The sequence below is a fragment of the Malus sylvestris genome, chromosome 9 (genome assembly GCF_916048215.2).
Source record: "Malus sylvestris chromosome 9, drMalSylv7.2, whole genome shotgun sequence".
NCBI lineage: Eukaryota > Viridiplantae > Streptophyta > Magnoliopsida > Rosales > Rosaceae > Malus > Malus sylvestris.
In genome coordinates this window covers 17,742,952-17,763,426 of record NC_062268.1, presented here as the reverse complement: position 1 = coordinate 17,763,426, position 20,475 = coordinate 17,742,952, and the positions used below count along the sequence as shown (strand labels likewise).

Genomic DNA, 20,475 nt, shown 5'->3' with positions numbered 1-20,475 from the left:
CCATCGTGATCATTTTAGTATTTTTGTGAAAAATTTGTCAATTGCTCTGCTAGTGCAATGATGTTGCACGCTCACAAATACAATCATATAACAATATGTGGATTAACTTTCAAAACTATTTTTATATTTAAAACTAAAAATGATATTAGTAAGAAAAATAAAAATTATAAATAAAAAAAATGTAAAAAAAAGTCGTCTTCTTCATTTGGAGGATAAATCCAATAGACATGCCCAAATCAAAAATCCCTAACCCACCTAAACCCTTATTCTCTCACAATCCAAACCATCCACCTTCCAATCTAAATTTCCGCACACTGAGATAAATTTAGTGGTTCTTTCTTAAAATTTTCCTTTTCCAATTGGGTTCAAAGATTATAGAGAATTGATGCGATTCAGAAAGAGTTTATGCGTCCATGAATTGGCGGCTTGGGGGGGGGGAGAGCTGAGACTCAGGTTGTGGGAAGAAAGAAGGCGTTGAAGACATGATTGAAATTTTGCTGCTCCCACTTGCAGTAACCACAACGACGCTCATTGTCAGTGATGAGGGGTCGAAAGGGATAGGGTTATGGTGGTGGAGTGTAGGAGCGAAGGTGAAATTGGACCGAAGCTTGAGGCGACAGTGGCTAAAAAGCCTTTAATTTATTTTATTGTTAAATTTAAGAGTATTTGTGTCCATTTAAGTAAAATTTTAGATACATTTGAAAGTTTATATAAAAACTGACATTTTTTAAATTAAATGTTAATTTTTTACTATATTTGATAAATACTCCTACTACTGAACGACCTTAACCCTATATAGTCCCACTTCTCCGCCTCCGCCAAAACCCTACATCGCAAAAAGAAGCGCGCTAACACACAGAGCTGCAGCAGCAGCAGCGGCATCACCGATCAGCCATGGGTACGTGATCCACATTTCCCCCCCCCCTTTTTTATGTGGATTTTATGGATTTTTGATTGGTCTGCAACGGTGGGTGAGTGCTGTGCAGGTAAGGTTCACGGATCGCTCGCACGTGCCGGGAAGGTTAGGGGTCAGACTCCGAAGGTGGCGAAGCAAGACAAGAAGAAGAAGCCCAGAGGCCGCGCCCACAAGAGGCTGCAGTACAACAGGAGATTCGTCACAGCCGGTACGCTCATCGCTCTCACTTTCACTCATTAAATACTTAATGATTTTTTGGGATTAGGGTTTCTTTGGATTTGATAAATTAGTTCAATTGAAGTCTCTGGGTGTTGAAATTTTGAAATGTGATGTTGGTTTTTTTTAGTTCTAATGCGTTTGAGGTGCTAAAGGTTGGTAATTTGGATGGTGCTGATTGTAATTTCTGGTTCGATTTGCAGTTGTTGGATTCGGGAAGAAGAGGGGGCCGAACTCTTCCGAGAAGTAAGGTTGCTCTGTGAGGACTTTTACTGGTTTTTAATGAGGGATTAGTTTCATTTGAAATATGGATTGTGAAATTTTGTAGCAGTTCGATTAGCTTCTGGTTATGTCTAACTTGTACCCTTTAGGAGCGCTCTCTATGATGTTCAGATTGGGAAATGCTTAGTAATATGTTTTACTTTTGACCACATGATTGTTTGGTACTGGTCTTTGATTTTAAGCTCTGATTTGCTCATGCCTTGTTGTTTCGTTGTTATAATTGGTTTTGGTATCACTAATGCCACCTTTTTATGATCCTACTAGAAATTACTGTTATTCTTGTTTACGAGAGGGTTAAGAGATTAAGGAGTTGTTTGTTTGTTTAGAAATCTTAAGTTAAGTGATAATGTGTTTAGATTTCGGTTGTTTTCTCCCTTCGTAAACCCACAAGTCTTTGAAACCATTTTCCTTTAGAAGTTTAAGCCACGGAATACATGACTAGAAATGGGAATGAACTGATGAGCGTATATGAGGAACAGAGTACTATTAGTGAATCTGTCATGATTACTCTGGATGAAAGCAGAAACAAAATTGGTTTCTTGAACATGAAAATCTTAAGACCCTGCAGAGTGGGGTGTTCCAATTGTATGATTGTATCTAATAGTGTAGCAGTATGTCACAAACACTTGGCACAATGATTCGAACATCACTGCTGGGACTCGTCTCTGCACGATGATTCGAACATTGATTGATGATGAGATGCTAGAGTAGAGGTCACCACGATCGAACTCCATAGTATAATAGCGAGATATAGGTTTGGATGTTGAAAGTGAAGATAGCTCTCGAGGCCTAGTTCGCCCTTTAAAGATGGCATCGTAGGCGCCCCTGGGGCGGGCGGGCGGGGTGGTTTGATTGCAAGTAATAATCTTCTTGTTGGGAGCTGGAGCTGGAGCTGGTTATGGAGACAATATCATAGCTTCTCTTTTTACCTAGTCTTTTATCAACAAATAATCATAGTTTTTGTATTGGTTTTGCCGTTTTTAATACGAAAACATCGGAATATCCGACCATTCCTACACAAATTGGGAACATGATCCTATTCGGATCCTCTTTGTGAGGATCTTAGGGGTCAATTCATCATATCCGCTCATTAGTCATTTTGTGGTCAGAAATTATTTTAAATTAAACACAAACAGTACCTAACAAAAGTTGATCACATAATGTATGATGAACGGGTAAGATGAATTGATCCATAGAATCCTTACAAAGAGGATCTGGTCATCCCACAAATTGTATATAATTTTTTTTGAATATTTCGGAAGTGTTGACTAGGATCGCAAGGATCCAATGGGATTCGGACTGTCAAGTGTTTATCGAGCTTTGTCCAGTGATGTCTACTCGACAACGTTTAAAAAACAAATGGAGATAGCAACAAAAAATGAAAATAAAAGGTTGGAGTTGGAGGCCTGCCAATTGCTGTCACGTTGTTGCGACGGCCGTTTCAGCCATTTAGTCGTTTCGTAAAAGATTGAGAAAGGAAAAAACCAAACGCTATGCTATGATTTTGCTCACGCTACTTTGCTTACACCTACAGATCGAATACGCCACAGCCCCACCTCCTTGTGCGAGGGATTTGTAACTCATTAGTTAAGAGCATAGACTTTTATAACTAATATTTCGAGTTCAATGTCCCTCTTTCGTTTAATGTTGTATTATTTTTTTAACAAACGATAGTATCTACACTAAAAGGGTGGGAAGTGGGTTAAAGCTTACAATGGACTTCTCATAATAATATGATTCAACTTCGCCTTTGACGAGAATTAAACTTAAGACCTTTCACTCACAAGTGAATAAGAATATCATTAGACCGTAGTACTAAATGGTCATTTAATGTTGTTGTTTTTTTTTTTTTTTTGAACAATTGATATTATCTGTAATAAGGGGATGAGATGAGCTAGCAATAATGTAATTCAAATTAGCCTTTAGCTAGAATCGAACGTAAGACCTCTCACTTATAAGTGAAGAGGAATATCACTAGACCGTAGTACTAATTGGTTGTTTAATATTTTATTTAAAAAGCCAAGAAATAGCAATTTTTGAATTTTTATTTTTTGGCTGCGCAAAAAACAAGTAAATGAAGGGGATTGTATTTTCTTAGTTTGGGGTTAAAGTTGACTAATAATTGCAATGCCCTCACGCTCAAGCGTTTGAAGAGGTATTACCCTTGTCAAAATTAATTAGGATATAAATGTTGTCAAATTGTATTCCCCCTATGTTATACATGTTAGTCAACTGTTTGCCAAAGAGGTGCGTATGTTGCCAATGTGTATTTTGCTAAACTGTAAATATTTCTACCTAATTAAGATGTGTATGTTGCCAAATTATAAATATTAACAGTCAACTATAGTTTCATTCTTGACTGACTGTGTGCTCGATACGCAAATCTGACCACATCATGAAATGATAAAAAAATTAGGCAAAAAATTAAGATGCATTTTCCACTAAAGGTATATCTGCCGAAACGTTAACAATATCATATAGCAGCCTTTAGATGTTACATACATGTAGCGGCCACACACTATATTGATTAATCACCTAACAAATGATGTTTTCTTAGACCTACCCCTACTCTTGGAGTAAAACTTAAATTTTAGCTTCTAAACTCATCACAACTTGCTAAAACCTTGAGCTAAAAATGAGTTTTAACTCAAAAATTAATTTTGGATCAAATTTCAGTCAAGATTCCCCCTTGGGTTAGTGGGGTGGCGCATATATGAGAGTGGACATGCCCAACTTTTCCCCAAACTCACAAACTTCACTCGCGCAATGGATTGCACGCGCAAGGCGCTGACACGAGATGGGTCCCACACACATGGGCGTGTCGGGCACCATTATGAGCCCAATGACTCTTTATTTCATCCAATGGCTGCGATTAACTAGACCGTTGGATCAACCAATGGTCCCGATTCAAATTTATTTGATTTTTTTATTTATATTTATAAATTCATTGAATTCAACGGCTAAAATCTAATATGATTAAATATAACTGTAAAAAAAAATTATCTAACAGCCTAAAATTAAATTGAACGGCTAAAACAATTAAAAAAATTATTTAATTGTTCATACAATTATTAGTGATTTTTCAATATTTATTGGAATCTAAATGTTTTTAGGCTAAAATGTTCATAAAATTAAATTAGGATAATCTACATAATTTTTTTTAAGTTACTTTTGAGATTTTTGGAGTGTTAATAACAGTTCCCTAAAAAAAAGCCTAAATTTATTATTTAATAATCTTAGGCTAAATATTTTACCCATAAGGGTTGGAGTAGAAAAACTATTTCTATGTTAAAACCTAAATTTTCTAGATTTTAACTCAAGAGTTGGAGATAGTGTTGGCACATAAATAGTAAGTTAATACTAAATGATCCCCTAGGTGATTAGTGAAATCTTCCTTATATCTTTATATGTAAAGCCAACAACCCCTTTTGGGGTCACAAGCTTCACCAAAATATTTGGACAAAAATGTTCCCAAAACAAAAAATTTCAAAAGCAACCCAAAATAATGCACCAAATAATGTAGGAGTATTTTCATCATTTTAACAATGTTTTTTTAATAATTAATTCTTTTTGTACAGTTTTTTTTTTAATTAGTACCTCACAATAGGCTAGCAATTATGTGATTCAATCAGTTGTTTATTAAATATTATTTTCTCTATTAATGTAAATTCAATAGAATGTAGATGAAAATTGAAAGACCGATTTTATTATGTGAATTCAGCTACTTTGATTGGTTTGTGAGGGGTTTTTTTCTAGCATGATCTAAGATTATTCATTTATTTCAAATATTTGACTTTCCTTTTGTCAATTCACGCATATAAATACATTTCAAATGTGTAAGTCACGCGTAGCACTCCGTAATTCAAAAAATGTGTCATGCGCATGCATGAAGGCTAGTTATATATAAAGCCAACAACCTTTTTTGGGGTCACAAGCTTCACCAAAAAATTATAGACAAATATGCCCCCAAAACAAAAAAAAATTCAAAAGCAACCCAAAATAATGCACCATATAATGCAGAAGTATTTTCGTCATTTTAATAGTGTTTTCTTTAATAATTAATTCTTTTTGTGTAGTTTTTTTTAATTAGTACCTCATAATAGACTAATAATAATGTGATTCAATTAGTTGTTCATTAAATATTATTTTCTCTATTTTTAAACATGTTCAAAACATCTTAAGAGCCGTGTAATGCTGGTTATAAAAAAGGTCTTTCACATGTGCATAATAATGTGATTAAATTAGTTGTCAAATGATTGTTTTTTTTTTTGAACAAATGATATTATTTACACTAAGGGGGAGGGATGGGCTTAACCTTACAATGGGCTAGCAATAATATGATTCAATAAGTTGTTTATTAAATACTATTTTCTCTATTCTTAATGTAAATTCAATAGAATGTAGATGGAAATAAAAAAACTGATCTTATTATGTGAATTGTGTTGCTTTAATTGGTTTGTGAGGAATTTTTTCTAACATGATATCAGATTATTCATTTACTTCAAATATTTGACTTTCCTTTTATCAATTCACGCATATAAATACATTTAAAACATGTAAGTCTCACATAACATGCTGTGATTCAAAAAATGCATTCTACACGCGCGTGAACGCTTACATGAACACACACATGCATGAAGGTTAGTGTAAATAAAAAGAATGGAATGATCGGAAAATGAAAGTAACTGAACTAACAAATTGGTAAAGCCACAACACGTGCACGACGAAGAAGCCACAAAACAGAGGAACAAGGACACAAACATAAGGTATAACCTTTTGCTTTCATTCCCTTTCCCTTTGCACCAACTCAAAGGACCAAACCAATAAAACAAACACAAACATAAGGTATAACTTTTTGCTTTCTCTCCCTTTCCCTTTGCACCAACTCAAGGGACCAAACCAATAAAACAAAATCCTCAACTCAGAATATGATTCTCTCTTTCTATTCTCTTTCACCTCCATTCCCTCTTCTCACATATTATTTTTTGTCTTATTATTTTTATAAAAAAATCAATATAAGATGTTGCGTAGCTAAATTGCAATCATTTAAATAAGAGAGGAAGGAAGAGAAAAGAGATTAGGAAATAAGAGAATCCTCCTTCCCCCAACACTCTCTCTCTCTCTCTTATACGCTTTCTTCAGTTTTACTTTTCGTAACACCCCACTAGACAAAACCAAAAGGAAAAACAAAACCAGTGGAACGAGTGACAGCCCCTTAAACCTCTCTCTCTCCCTCTCTCCCTCTCTAAATTTCATTCCTTTATTCAATGAATGAGAGCCGGCTCAAACTCGAGAGCAAAACAATTGAGGTGAGACAAGTGTGAGCCGATCTGCTTTGCTTCCTTAAACGTATCCGGCATTGATTCATCCACATATTGCTCTCCTTTTTGCAACGCACATGGTACTAGATTTTCTCTCTCTCTCTCTCCTCTCTTTCTCTAACCATGTTGCATGTTTTTTCTTATTTGCCAAGATAATGGGAATTCAAGCCTTTGTGATTTGAATTTTGATCCCAAAACTTTCCTTTTTGTTGATTTGAGCCTTCTTGTTTGGAGAAATCCCATTTGGAAATGTACTTTTTGTTCCTAACTTTCTGATGTGATCTCGATCTTTTGTTGAATTTGGATGCGTTATGGGCCTCCCTTGTTGCATAAATTGGAAACCCCATGACGCAAAATCCAAATTTTCTTCACTTTTCTCATTGAAAGTGATTTTCAGAATCTGGGGTGTACTTGTGTGATGATTTGAATCGAAAAAAAGGTTCTTTTGAATTTGTCATTGCGAAAACTACACAACCCTGAATTTGAATTTGAATTTAAATTTGAATTTTGTTGTGTTTGGTGGCAGTTGAATGCGATTAAGATTTGAATCAAGATGCAGTCAAGGGGAGTGGTGGCATTGGAGGAAGGCAAGGATCCTGCTACTACATTTAAATCCAGCCATGCCAGGGCCTTGCCGATGCGACTCGTTCAATTTCTTGTCATGTTTGTAGTTTTGGGTCTTGGGGTTTCGCTGTTGAGTATGCACTCGATTCGGTTTTTCCCTGTTCAGCATGTGGCTCCAACAGCACCTTCCACAATTAGGCCTTGCTTTGAAGAGCCGAGTAGTTTAGAAAGTCGGATTAGACCTCCATCTAATCTGTTGCACGCCATGAATGACACCGAGTTGATGTGGCTCGCTTCACATGCTCCTCAAATAAAGGAGTATCCGTTTAAGAGAGTTCCTAAAATTGCCTTCATGTTCTTAACCAAGGGACCATTGCCGATGGAGCCTCTTTGGGAGCGGTTTTTTAGAGGACACAAGGGGCTTTATTCGATCTATGTACATTCGTTGCCATCTTATAATGCCGATTTCTCACCTACATCGGTGTTTTACAAGAGACAAATCCCAAGCCAGGTAAATTTACTTTAATTGAATATGTTTCATGCATTTGGCCTGCTTGTTGTGAGTTGGTGCCCTATCTGTGGTTTAATATTTTCGTATGCTGCTTTTCACTTGCATTGTATGTCGAAAAATGATACTTTTGATTTTGTCAATCTAAAAGGTTTTGAGGACGAGCTCCTCCAGCTCATGTTGGATTGGACCATCCCATTTTACTCTATGATTTTGCAATCTTAAATTGCTAGTCATATTTTGTTTTACATCTGTAAGCTATTAACCTTCCCAACCATGATTAACCAAAAATACCTCGCCTGAATCATCTGCCAATTCTCCCCATGTTATGGTGTTGGTTTGGACCATTCCCTGCACAGCGTGCATTTTGCTTCCATGGTTCCACCTTGATCGATGTTAATGTACTGAAAGCGAGTATCTATTTTGAATAACTAATGCATTGATCAGTAGGGAACCTGTGGTTAGAAATAGTTTCCCCCGTTGGTTATCTACATCAATGGGCACCTGATTATCGATCATTAGATACCTTCATATATATGCACAAACAGATATGTCATTCCTCTGTGGCTTTCTAAGCATAATTTTCAGAACAAACTTGTTCTCGTGTATTTAGACCTGTGACTATTTATATTCTATGATTCAGGTTGCCGAGTGGGGAGAGATGAGTATGTGCGAAGCTGAGAGGAGACTCTTAGCTAATGCATTGCTTGACATCTCAAATGAATGGTTTATCCTCCTTTCCGAGTCATGTATTCCTCTCTACAACTTGAGCATTGTCTATCACTACCTATCAAGATCCAGGTACAGCTTCATGGGTTCGTTTGATGAAAATGGGCCCTATGGGAGAGGACGTTATGACGGACGCATGGCCCCTTTGGTCAATCTCTCTGATTGGCGTAAAGGGTCTCAGTGGTTTGAGATTAAACGGGAACTTGCAGTTAGGATTGTTGGAGACACAACTTACTACCCTATGTTCAAGGACTTCTGCAAACCAGCATGTTATGTGGATGAGCACTACTTCCAGACGATGCTTAGCATCGAGACTCCGCATCTTTTGGCAAACAGGACCCTTACCTATGTAGACTGGTCGAGGGGCGGTGCTCATCCGGCTACATTCGGCAAAGCTGATATTACAGAGGAGTTTTTCAAGAGGATTGGAAGTGATACATGTCTTTACAACAACCAGCCAACCTCACTCTGTTTCCTTTTTGCACGAAAGTTTGCCCCGAGTGCTTTGGAACCCCTGTTAGAATTAGCATCGAAAGTATTTGGGTTTTGACATATCATTGAGTTCTAATTGCGTGTTTGGAGCATGTGAGCGTAGCTGAGATGGATTACCTTTTTACCCAAATTCAATAGGGTTTTTGAAACTTCAATGTTAAAGCATATTGTATGTATAGAAAAATAGGGCTCAAAATTAGGATCTTACAAAATTTCTGGTACAATAATGATCCGTTTTTATATCTGGTTGATAGTTGATCGAATGTATTGATTCTGAATCATACTTATTCAATAAATTTACTGCCTCCCATTTTTTCCCCCTTTCTAAAGACTTCATACACTTTTGCTTTCATTAATCTTCTGATGCGGTTCCAAGTTAAATTTTGTGCTGCCGAAGATACCGTAGATTGTAGCACCAAGAATGCTCGTACACTAAACATTGCCCACTTTATTTGACAAATGTGAATTCAAAGTTACAGCGTTTGATGAAAACTAAATGTTGATACATGATTGTATAATTTACCGACGAATGAACCATGCAATGCACAATTGCTGCAGTAGGAAAATCCTTTAGTGAGTATGAAGACTAGGTAATGTTTGAACGAAGGAATTGGTCAATCAGCCTGTTATAATTCATCATGTTCTCGTTCTGGCAAAGGAACTTCCTGTTGAAACTCGAGCAAATACCTCACAGCGAAAGAAGCATGGAGTGCAGCACCATAAGGAAGTGCATCTTCGTTGATACGGAAGTAGGGTGAATGCGGCATAGGCAGGGGTCCAAGTGCATCATCTGCCATTCCAAGGAAGGAAAAGTATCCAGGTATTGCCTCTTGGTAGTATGCAAAATCCTCGGATCCCATCCACCGTTGATGGTCCTTGACCTTTTCGAAGCCAAGCATATCTCCAGCTACGTTCTGAAGTGTTCGTGCAAGTCCTTATGGTTTATGGTCGGTGGGGACAAAGGTTTCTCATCTTCAAAGAAATTGACAGTTGCGAGGCACCTGTGTACCGATGCTTGTCCTGTTATAACCTGGTAAAAGAAGAACATCATGCTATCCTTATACAAATAATTAATTAACCGATAAGAAGTGATTAACATACATATTACATGAGCAATGTTAACTGTTTTACCTCCTTAATCCGCTGCTTGAGTTGCATTAGGCTTTCCGTTGTAAATGCACGGAAAGTACCACCTATTTGACAGAATCTGGAATAACATTGAATGCATCACCTCCTTGAAATTTTCCAACAGTGATTACCTGAACATTTATGCTTTCAAATTAGTTGACAAGAGTACTTAAAAGAGAAACACCTTTCCAATTATTTTCCATATCGCAAAATCTCAATTCTATACAACCGAAGACTGTAAAGCAATGCAGTTATGGTGGTTTCAGACAGTCACCGTATTAGACAACCGGTTGAACAATGCTGCACTAACTAGTGCTTGCAGTCATTTGATCGGGAAATGAATCTAAAATAGGTCCCGACTAAACTGTCATTGTTTAACGCAAGCAAAGCAACGAGCAGTAAGCGCTGAGCAATGCCCATTATATTTCAATCAGGTGAGTGTAGATTTTCAGAGAGAAAGGACAAGTGTAAACAACCTGTACAGAAACCAAATAAGGAATGAATACCCATTGTATTAAGATTAGAGTGGAAATGAGGGGTTTTACATGCGAGTCGAGTGGATCAGCTTCACGCGAGACAAGATGTTGCAAGCTGACAATCACATTAGAAGCTGCCAGGATCGGGTCAACTGCGTGGTGAGGAAGGGGTGCATGACCACCTTTTCCACTTATTGTCGCTTCAAAGAAGCCAACCCAGTTAAAAAGGGACCAGGTCTGGAGGCCACTTCAGCAATAGGTACGTGGTTTGCAACATGCAACCCAAAAATAGCACTAACATTCTCTAATGCCCCACCGGCTATCATTTTCTTAGCCCCTGCTCCTCCTTCCTCCGCCGGTTGAAATACAAGAACAACTGTTCCCTGTTGATGTTGAAACAAATATAAAAAAAGGTTACGACCTTATGAGAATCATAAAACTCACATTACGCTTTCCAGTTACGAAACCAAACGTGAAAATGGCAATGTGGGGGGCAAACGATTTGTCTAATCCTGCAAGCGAATTCTTAGTTATGCATACTCAGATCATACACCATAGACATCATAAAGCTGTTAAATTTTACCTGCAAATCTTGCTCATGCTCTTTAAGGATCTTTGCTGCACCAAGAAGCATTGCAACGTGAGCATCATGCCCACAAGCATGCATTTTCCCTGCATTTTTACTCTTGTGCACCCACTCCACCATTTCCTATAAATACAAAATCCCATCAATCAAATTATAAATTAATTAGTCTATCAATAACAAAAACTCTTATCTACACAATCTACACATCCAAACCTGCTTGGTCAGAGCATCCATATCAGCTCTGATTGCAACGAAAGGCGGTTTTTGGGTGCCAATGAAGCCTACAACACCAGTAACCCCAACTGGGTGTTTATATTCAATACTCATTTGATCCAATTCTGCTCCGATCAGCTCACCGGTCTCAAATTCCTCAACACCCAGTTCTGGGTTTGCATGTATTTTCCTCCTGATTCCCACCATCCAATCAAACACCTGGGGGTTCTGGGCAAAACTGAGCAACTTCTTGGGGATTTCAGAGACCCCATTTGAGCTCAGAGAGGAATCTGATAGCACAGTTGCTGGAACAACAAACACAGAAAGAACTAAAACCAGAGAGAGTTTCATGCATAACTTCATGATGAAAGCATAAGAGAGAGTGAAGAAAAAACCAAATATAAGAGAAGAAAACTGATGGATTCTTTGTGCTGCTGAGTACTGACCAGGTTGTGCAGTCAAAACTGCAAACCCACCTGCTGAATCTTCTAATTTTTCTCACGATTTAGTACCATTTTATTGTTATGGCAAATGTATCTGTACGTGTTAAGAAGAAAATATCAATTGGTCTTGTACTATTCCTAATCAAGCAGCCATCAAATCTAGTTTTGCTACTTCCTTGGCGTGATGAAGAATCTCTCTTTACCTAAATGCCTAAATAATGACGTGAAGAACGATCTCTATCCCTAAATGGCTAAATAATATTGGATTTTGGAGGATTTTCTTGGAGTTTAAGAATCTAACATTGAGACATCTTTGTGCCAATCTTTGTCCTGCCATGGCACGTTTAGGATGTAGGATAACCAGGAGAAGCAAGGACTTGGCTGGAAAAAGTAGAGCCCATAAGAACTCCTTCGCACGCTATGCAGCATGCGAAATTCTTTGAAGATCAAGAGTAGCCCCGTACTACTGAATTTTAGCAGTTCGAAGCAGGTGATGAGTCTGAGAGGGAGGAGGATTGTCTGCCCTCCAAGTTTCGGTGCCCTTCCATGCCCTCCTGTTTTGTGTGGTCACGGTTAAGTCACGTTAATATTTTATATTATTTTTTTATAAAGATAATAAAACAAAAATAAATAATAATATAAAATATTAACGTGGTTTAACCGTGACCACACAATCAGGAGGGCATGGGAGGGCACGGTAACTTGGAGGGCAGACAATCCTCCTCCGTCTGAGAGTGGCGGGGCCAGATTGCAGATGGTCATGTCATATCTAACCAAGATGCCCTTCAACAACCACTTAGTACTATGTCTAGTGAGATTTTTCTTCACTTGAAAGTGAAATGTCTTATGTTCAAATCTCGTGGATCACAAATTTAATACAAAATTAGGTTGTCCATTGTGTGCTTTAGCTGAACTCCCTCTTCCCCTAGTGTAAAAATATTGATGTGCTAAAAAAATAAAAAAGATGCCCTTCACACACCACTAACACTTGATAAAAAAATATTAAAAAATTAAAAAAGTATGAGAGAAGTAATTTGGGATGTGTGAATATAATCTATATTCTTCTTTCCTTCTATTTTTTTGGACTAAATTTTGTGCTAAAAAGCAAAAACAATCAAGTGTGAAGGAAAACATTGAAGATCGGGAAGCGTAGAGAGCAAAATCATTTGGGTTTTGAGTCTTTGGATTTGTTTTGCTAAAAGTTATATTCGTTAAGAGTATATTAGTACTTTTATATTAACTTTTTGTTATAATTATCATAAATTTTAAAAGTTAGCTATAATTCTATATGAAATTCAAATTTTGATTATTTTTCCAAATTTCCCTAGATCAAGGTACCAAGGATGGATTATAGTACGGGGGTATAGGTCGCTAGGCTCGGGAAGGGCGGCCAGAGTATTGGAGCATGGTTCCCACGGACTTTGTAGTTATTCAGAAGGCCTTGGTGCCATTTCAAAACAGCTTGACATTCGCCTTTGCTTCGCACCCTGGTTAGAGGAAGATTGTAGAGTGGAAATGGGAGCTTTACTTGGTTTTAAATTGAAAGAAATTGAAGAAATCGGTCACGACCGAGAAGAAGAGTGGAAAGTTTTTGCTGAAAAGTTCAACATCTTCTTGAAAGATTTTGTGGATATTTGAGAAATCAAACGAAGAGATTCGACGATATTTAAGATATCTCGGAATTACCCAACTATTGAAAATGGATCGTCACGTTTCAAGAGCAGTAGATCTGACAACTAAATTTAATTAGAGAAAGAATGGACAGAACTTTGTTTTTTGCGCACACGCAACTAAAAAAATCCTCATCATTGTGATATTGAAGGCACGTTTCATGAGGTAGTGTGCTCGAATATGGATCACCTCAATGTTCAAGAAGTTTGCTAGGAATGAAGCCAAGATGCCAGGTGTCTGAAGAAAGAAAATGGTACTTATTCTGATTTACTCCGGAAGGCATGGTTTCTGGGTAACTATCCATCATCAAGACGTACAATCTTGAGAGTTCTGCCGTAAATGTCGCAATGATGAAAATGTCTTAGTTGCATGTGCATGGAGAACGAGGAATTGTCTTTTACTTTCCCAATTGACTTCAACGTCAAACTCATTGATCTCAAGGCGAGATGATCTGGATTCAACTCCATTGATTTTAGGGAGCTTTAATTAAAAGGGTTTGGACCAACAAATATTTAACTAAAAACCATCCCAAAATATTGTTTAACCAAAATGGCTCAAAGTTCAATAAAAAAAACCATCCTCTTCTCACCTTTCTCTGGCTTAAGCGGTGCAAGCTTCGCACAAAACTTTTCACTTAGGTTTTTTCAACTTCTCCAACAACGGTGACCCCAACAACAACATCTTCGGTGTCAAGTTTGATGTCTTCGAAAACCAAGAGTTCCAGGATCCTGACAACAACCATGTTGGTTTAGACATCAACTGCTTTACGTCTTGTTGATGCACAAAACCGGAAGTCTTGGAACAACGTAAATCCGACCGTGAATCTGCATGAAATGTAAATAACACAAAATGTATCATGGTTCACCCCAAGGTTTGGGCTACGTCCACACTGATATTGTATTTCTCTGTTTGTGAGGGAAAGAGATTGAGAGAGCTTCTGAGAGTCAGAGCTTTGAGAGGATGAGGGATTAGGCCTAAGAATTGGCATCCCTATATTATGAGGGTGAGGAGTCCTTTTATAGAATAAGGGCTCCTCACTTATTACATATTTACCCCTTCCTTTATTACATATTTACATTTGAGTCCCCCGAGTATTTATACGAGGTCTAAATATGGAAGACCTAAGTATGGTACAAACAATAGTCCCCCAAGTTTTCAGTAAAGAGAGTCTTTTGGCTGGAGACTTGAAATTTAGTCCATGTATGGGCCGAAGTAACCAGATGTCGTCTAGAGCTGAATACTCGATATGAGACGGCGTTCAATGTGAAATAAGGCTCAACTAGATGTAGCACATGTTGCGAGGCTGCTCGGCTTGTGGCTTATGTTGCCTTGGTTAGCTCGGCTTGTGGCATTTGAAGGTGATGGAGTCATTTTTATAGAATAAGGGCTCGTTCCTCAATATATAAATGATGGGCTAGAGTTGATACTCGCAGCGAGGCGGTTGCTCAGTAGGCGGCGATGCTCTCTAATGATGGTGAGGGAGTCCCTTTTATAGAATAAGGGCTCGCTTCTCAATACATGAATAATGTGCTAGAGTTGATGCTCTCTAACGATGGTGAGGGAGTCCCTTTTATAGAATAAGGGCTCGCTCCTCAATACATAAATATGGGCTAGAGTTGATGCTCTCTAATGGTGGTGAGGGAATCCCTTTTATAGAATAAGAGCTCGCTCCTCAATACATAAATGATGGGTTATGAGTGATGCTCGCGGCGAGGCAGTTGCTTAGCAGGAGGCAATGCTCTCTAATGAAGGTGAGGGAGTCTCTTTTATAGAATAAGAGCTCGCTCCTCAACACATAAGTGATGGGCTAAGAGTGATAGTCGCAGCGAGGCGGTTGCTCAGCTGACGACAATGCTCTCTAATGAAGGTGAGGGAGTCTCTTTTATAAAATAAGGGCTCGTTCCTCAGTACATGAATAATGAGTGCTCTCTAATGAAAGTGAGGGAGTCCCTTTTATAGAATAAGGGCTCGCTTCTTAATACATAAGTGATGGGTTAAGTCCCCCAAGTATTTTTCATGAGGCCCAGTTGAGGCCCAATATATGGTACATAATGTAGTCCCCCAAGTCTTCGGTCAATAAAGTATGTTGGTTGGAGACTTCAAATTGAATCCATGTATGGGCCGAAGTGGTGGTTGTTCGGAGGCGGTATTTGTATACCCTGCACTGAAGCTTTGTAGTTGAAGCTTTGTAGTTGAAGCTTTGCAAGTGAAACTTTGAAGCTAGAGCTCTGTAAATGAAGCTTTCGAAGCTAGAGTTTTTGTAAATGAAGTTTTTGAAGCTGTAGCTTTGTAAATGAAGCTTTTGAAGCTAGAGCTTTTGTAAATGAAGCTTTTGAAGCTAGAGCTCTGTAAATGAAGCTTTTGAAGCTAGAGCTTTTGTAAATGAAGCTTTTGAAGCTGATTGACATGAGTGATGCTCATGAATGTTTATGTTGATTGATATGAGTGATGCTCATGAATGTTGACATGAGTGATGCTCATGGATGTTGACATGAGTGATGCTCATGAATGTTGACATGAGTGATGCTCATAAATGTTTATGTATGATTGACATGAGTAATGCTCATGTATAATTTGGGAGTACTGGACGTACTTTTGATCACCTGGTTGGTGGTAATAGCGGCAGGTTGCCAAATAATTGTGGAGTACTCGACGTACTTTTAATCACCTGGTTGGTGGTAATAGTGGCAGGTTGCCGAATAATTGTGGAGTACTGGGCGTAATGTTGATCGCCTGGTTAGAGCTATTTTGGGCTTATGGGCCTTCGCCCTCTACACAATATTCCAGCCCATTTATTTTGGGCTTTGCCCTTTTTTTTTCTTTTCCCTCTAATGGGGTTTATATAGATATCTCCGAAAGATACGAAAAATAAATTACATCATTCAAAAATAAATAAAGTAAATCACATCATTCTGGTGGGATGTTTATTCCTTGATTTTGTTTTTCTGCTTTGCTTTTGTTTTTTCCCACTCCATTTCTTTCTCTTTTTCTCTTTTCCTTTTGCTTTCCACTGTATCTATGTCTCTGTCTCTTGGCGAAACTGGAGGATTAACTCCACTTGCTTTTCTTGGACAGCTAGTCCTGAGTCGGACCCTTTGACCCGACATTGCAGTAGATTTGCATCGAAAACAGAGGGTCCCACCTGCCTGCCTGTACACCATATAATTGCATGTTGTTCGGATATGGGCACATGCAAGCTTTGCATAGTTGCAGCAGATAATTGCAGTGGAGATAATATATATAACAGGTGAGTGCATGGTTAGAGTTCGTGGAGGACCCGTTGGTGGTGCCCGTGCCACTGCTAGTGGATGATTGCTTTTGCTTGTTTTTTTATGATGGTGTCTCTTTCTTTTTGAGTTGGTGGTTGACACATTAATTTGTCAGATAAAAAAATTCTTATCTTCTTTCATCAGCTTTCTCTGTCCACCACGACATTGAACATCAGCTTCCATGATATGGGTCCATCTGAAAAGCAATTTGGGATTGATTGTAACCACCTCTTCTACCCCAGTCACCAACCGCCAAAAAGCTGAGTGAGCTATTAGGTTTCACAGGGTGCTCACATCGCTGAAGCTCCACCGTCAACACGAGAACAAACCTCAGCTCCAGTAAATGAATCTTATTGTACCTGAATTATGCCTTTTATCCTCCAAACTCCACGAGTATACACCAAAACATGTGAATCATCGGGATGTAGTGCTTTGACCTCCTTCCTGACCTCCTCAACTCCCACATTGTGATCAGTGGACATGCGTTCTGCCACTACTGGACTCCTTTTACTATCTGAAACTCTCTGGCCAATGACTGCTCTCTAGTCCCCCAGATTGGCTACATACAGAACATCATTTGATATTGCTCACAGAAGGCAACACGACCCAATGGAAGCAATTTGGGGCATCATCGGCAAAGATCGCTTCACCAAACGTAAAAAATCCTCTTCGGGCGTTGAATGCCTTTGTTATCACATCTGGTGACAACCCACCTCGCTTCAGGACTGCCATGGCCATCATATACACCAACATACGTCGCAGAGGGCGAGGTGAAGACCTGACTTTGATCCTCCAAATTCGAATCGGCCTGAACCACAGCAATCATGTAGTCACCAGAGGTGTGGGGCTTCAAGTCCATATGCCAAAGCCTATCTCCACCGCCTCCAGCACCAAATCGCAACCCCAGACAGCGCTCGAGCGACCTGTTGGAAATGTGCTCTAAAACCAATCATATGATGATACTTTACGGACATTTCACATGTTAAACTAATCTAGTTTAACTATAAAGGGCAAAGATTATTGTTTGAGCCGTCTCATATAAATGTTATATGCTTAAACGATAAAGTCCAAGGAATATGTGATTGGGAGAATACGATCTAAAGAAGTTAGATTCCTGATCATATGATTGCCAATTGGGCATTGACAGTCCGTTAAGATCAGTACGTACTGTGTCTTCTCTCAGGGAGAGTGACTAGTCTCGAGTCATTGGTGTGTGTGACATCAAGTCAAGTACGTAGGTGCTCAATAGAGAATGAGTTCACTGAACACGATCAACGAAGAGTTCTCATATTCATGTCACATGAGAACTCATGGTTGGGATAATGCAAAGTAGTCCTTTGACCTGAGGCATCACAGTTGTCTTGTGGTTAAGTCCTTGATCTTTGATTATGTCAAAGTCACCCCATCGGGGTGTCCACGGCATCATTGGGGTTAAGCCACTTAGTCATGGAGACAAGTGAATGCGCAACAAGGGATCTCTAACGTTCAAACCGTTTGAGGGAGAATACTCTATGATATGATTTAGAACCTCTGGCCAGAGTATGAATGAGATTTAGGAAAGCATTCCAAATCACATTCAAGGTAATCATATAAGCACACGAATCACATTGGATAGTCGACATGAATAAATAAACTATCAAACCAAACAATGTGGTCAAGAGTATTGTATTAGAGAAAGACCGTATTGCATCTGTAATCCTAAATTGAATAGGTTCTCCACCTCTTCTGATTAGCTTGGGTAACCATGATATGCTGCTAGGTGTCACTCATGGTTTGTGGAAGCCCTAAACGTGTGTAATCACTAAAGGGAGAATTGAAAGTAAGTTTCAATTCACAATTGATGTAAAATGGTTTTAATCGCCCACTGCCTCGCTAAAAGGAACCTAATGGATCGTACACCATGTAAGGTGGAGATTGAAGAAACAATGGAGATGAGTAAGAATAATTAAATGGTTTAATTATTTATGGCAAGGATTAATTAATATGTTAATTAATCAAACGAATAAGTTCGTTAAAGACCTCGGGATAGTTTTGGGCCTCAAGGTCCAATGGGCTTCGAACGTCAAGTCCATTAACTTAAGTTGTATGACAACTTAATTCACAAAGGCCCAAAAGCCCAAACAAAACCCCATGGCCGGCCATTTAGAGGAAGGGTAGTGAACTTGCTTTAATTACAAGTTTGCCACTCAAATGAATAAAGGTATAAATATGACTTTATAGCCAAAATTCATAAGGGTTTTTTTTGGAGAAAATTGGAGAGAACATGTCTCTCCATTTCTCTCTAAAGAGGCCGGCCCCTTGGAGGGTGTATCTAGCCATACTACTACTCCAAGGTCACTCATTTTCTTCTCCAATCTCTCCTTGGTGTGGAGACTTAGAGGTTCTCAATTTTGGGAACTTGGAGAAACCTTTTCATCCATCCAAATCCATAGATTTTAGATGCAAGGAATGAAGGCCCTCTCTTTGGGTGATTAGCCTTTGCTTATGCAAAGAGGAATCTACAAAGGTACAATTTCAACTCACTTTGTTTTGAGTTGAGTTTTGGTTCACCAATCTACTAGGCTTTGAATTTCTTGGTTATTGTTTTGTTTTTAAGTGTATGCAAGCATGATTCCGCCTTTAATTGTTAATTGCATGCTTATAGATGTTGCTTAAATGAACATGTTTTCACAAAATAATCCTTCACGACCTGTAGCACGAGCACAACATACTGTCTCAGTTCGTCGTCTCCGTCCGTGGGTTCTGGGTTGCGTTTCGATTTGGATTTTCTATAGTCGTTGCGTTTGAATTTGATGAGCAGATGACTGAAATTCGAGAGATTTTGAGAGAGAGAAAGGCTGTGACTGTTTTTCTGTGTGGGTTAGTGATAGGAGAGAGAAAAAAGGAATGTAACTGTGTTTCCATCGACGCCGCCGTGACCAGGAGCCAAAGCGGAAGACATGGATTTTGCAGTGACTATGCAGGTGTTTGGTTCTTGGGTTTCTGCAGATTTTGCAGATTCACGGTGGAGGTGAAAAAATAAAAGATAACCGACATAACTTTTCGTGTCGATTCCTACAGATGGTGCCAAATATTGATGCACAAAACCAGAGGTCTTGGAACAACGTAAATTCAACCGTGAATCTGCATGAAATGTAAATAACAAAAAATGTATTGTGGTTCACCCCAAGGTTTGGGCTACGTCCACGCTGATATTGTATTTCTTTGTTTGTGAGGGAGAGAGATGGAGAGAGCTTATGAAAGTTAGAGCTTTGAGAGGATGAGGGATTAAGCCTAAGAATTGGCCTCCCCATATTGTGAGGGTGAGGATTCCTTTTATAGAATAAGGGCTCCTCACTTATTACATATTTGCCCCTTCCTTTATTACATAATTACATTTGAGTCCCCCGAGTATTTATACGAGGTCTAAATACGGAGGCCATAAGTATGGTACAAACATGTTTAATGCTTCGAGCACCACTGGTATTAGAGTGGCGAACTTGATCCAGATTTCAACGAGTTGAAGCTCAACAATGGAATTAACTATCAAGTGTGGATTGATTTTATGGGCTCGAGAATTAATGTGACCATGGCTCGTGCCGACGTGGCAAAATCAACCAAATCGAATTCCTCTATTTCAAAAACAACCAAATCAAAGTTCAAATCAAAATTGAAAAATGAA

General features: G+C 38.6%; 2 protein-coding genes and 2 pseudogenes across 3 annotated transcripts; 2 read left to right on the top strand and 2 right to left on the bottom strand.

Annotated features, from left to right (window-relative positions):
- The first annotated feature begins 751 nt into the window (after positions 1 to 751).
- Positions 752 to 1,563, top strand: LOC126634142 (40S ribosomal protein S30). Its single transcript, XM_050304633.1, has 3 exons — positions 752 to 898; positions 987 to 1,124; positions 1,336 to 1,563. Exons 1-3 carry the CDS (start codon positions 895 to 897, stop codon positions 1,380 to 1,382), a joined length of 189 nt encoding a protein of 62 aa, XP_050160590.1. The 5' UTR covers positions 752 to 894; the 3' UTR covers positions 1,383 to 1,563.
- A 4,972-nt stretch (positions 1,564 to 6,535) lies between these two features.
- Positions 6,536 to 9,349, top strand: LOC126583098 (glycosyltransferase BC10-like). 2 transcript variants are annotated; one of them, XM_050247397.1, is made up of 3 exons: positions 6,536 to 6,815; positions 7,262 to 7,810; positions 8,451 to 9,349. In XM_050247397.1, exons 2-3 carry the CDS (start codon positions 7,289 to 7,291, stop codon positions 9,084 to 9,086), a joined length of 1,158 nt encoding a protein of 385 aa, XP_050103354.1. In that variant the 5' UTR covers positions 6,536 to 6,815; positions 7,262 to 7,288; the 3' UTR covers positions 9,087 to 9,349. The 2 variants fall into 2 exon arrangements, with proteins under 2 accessions (XP_050103354.1, XP_050103355.1); XM_050247398.1 differs by lacking the exon at positions 6,536 to 6,815 and adding an exon at positions 6,859 to 7,174.
- A 107-nt stretch (positions 9,350 to 9,456) lies between these two features.
- LOC126583097 (IAA-amino acid hydrolase ILR1-like 4) lies at positions 9,457 to 12,360 on the bottom strand (annotated as a pseudogene).
- Positions 12,361 to 16,315: 3,955 nt separating this feature from the next.
- LOC126583102 (probable protein phosphatase 2C 63) lies at positions 16,316 to 20,021 on the bottom strand (annotated as a pseudogene).
- Between the last annotated feature and the right edge of the window lie 454 nt (positions 20,022 to 20,475).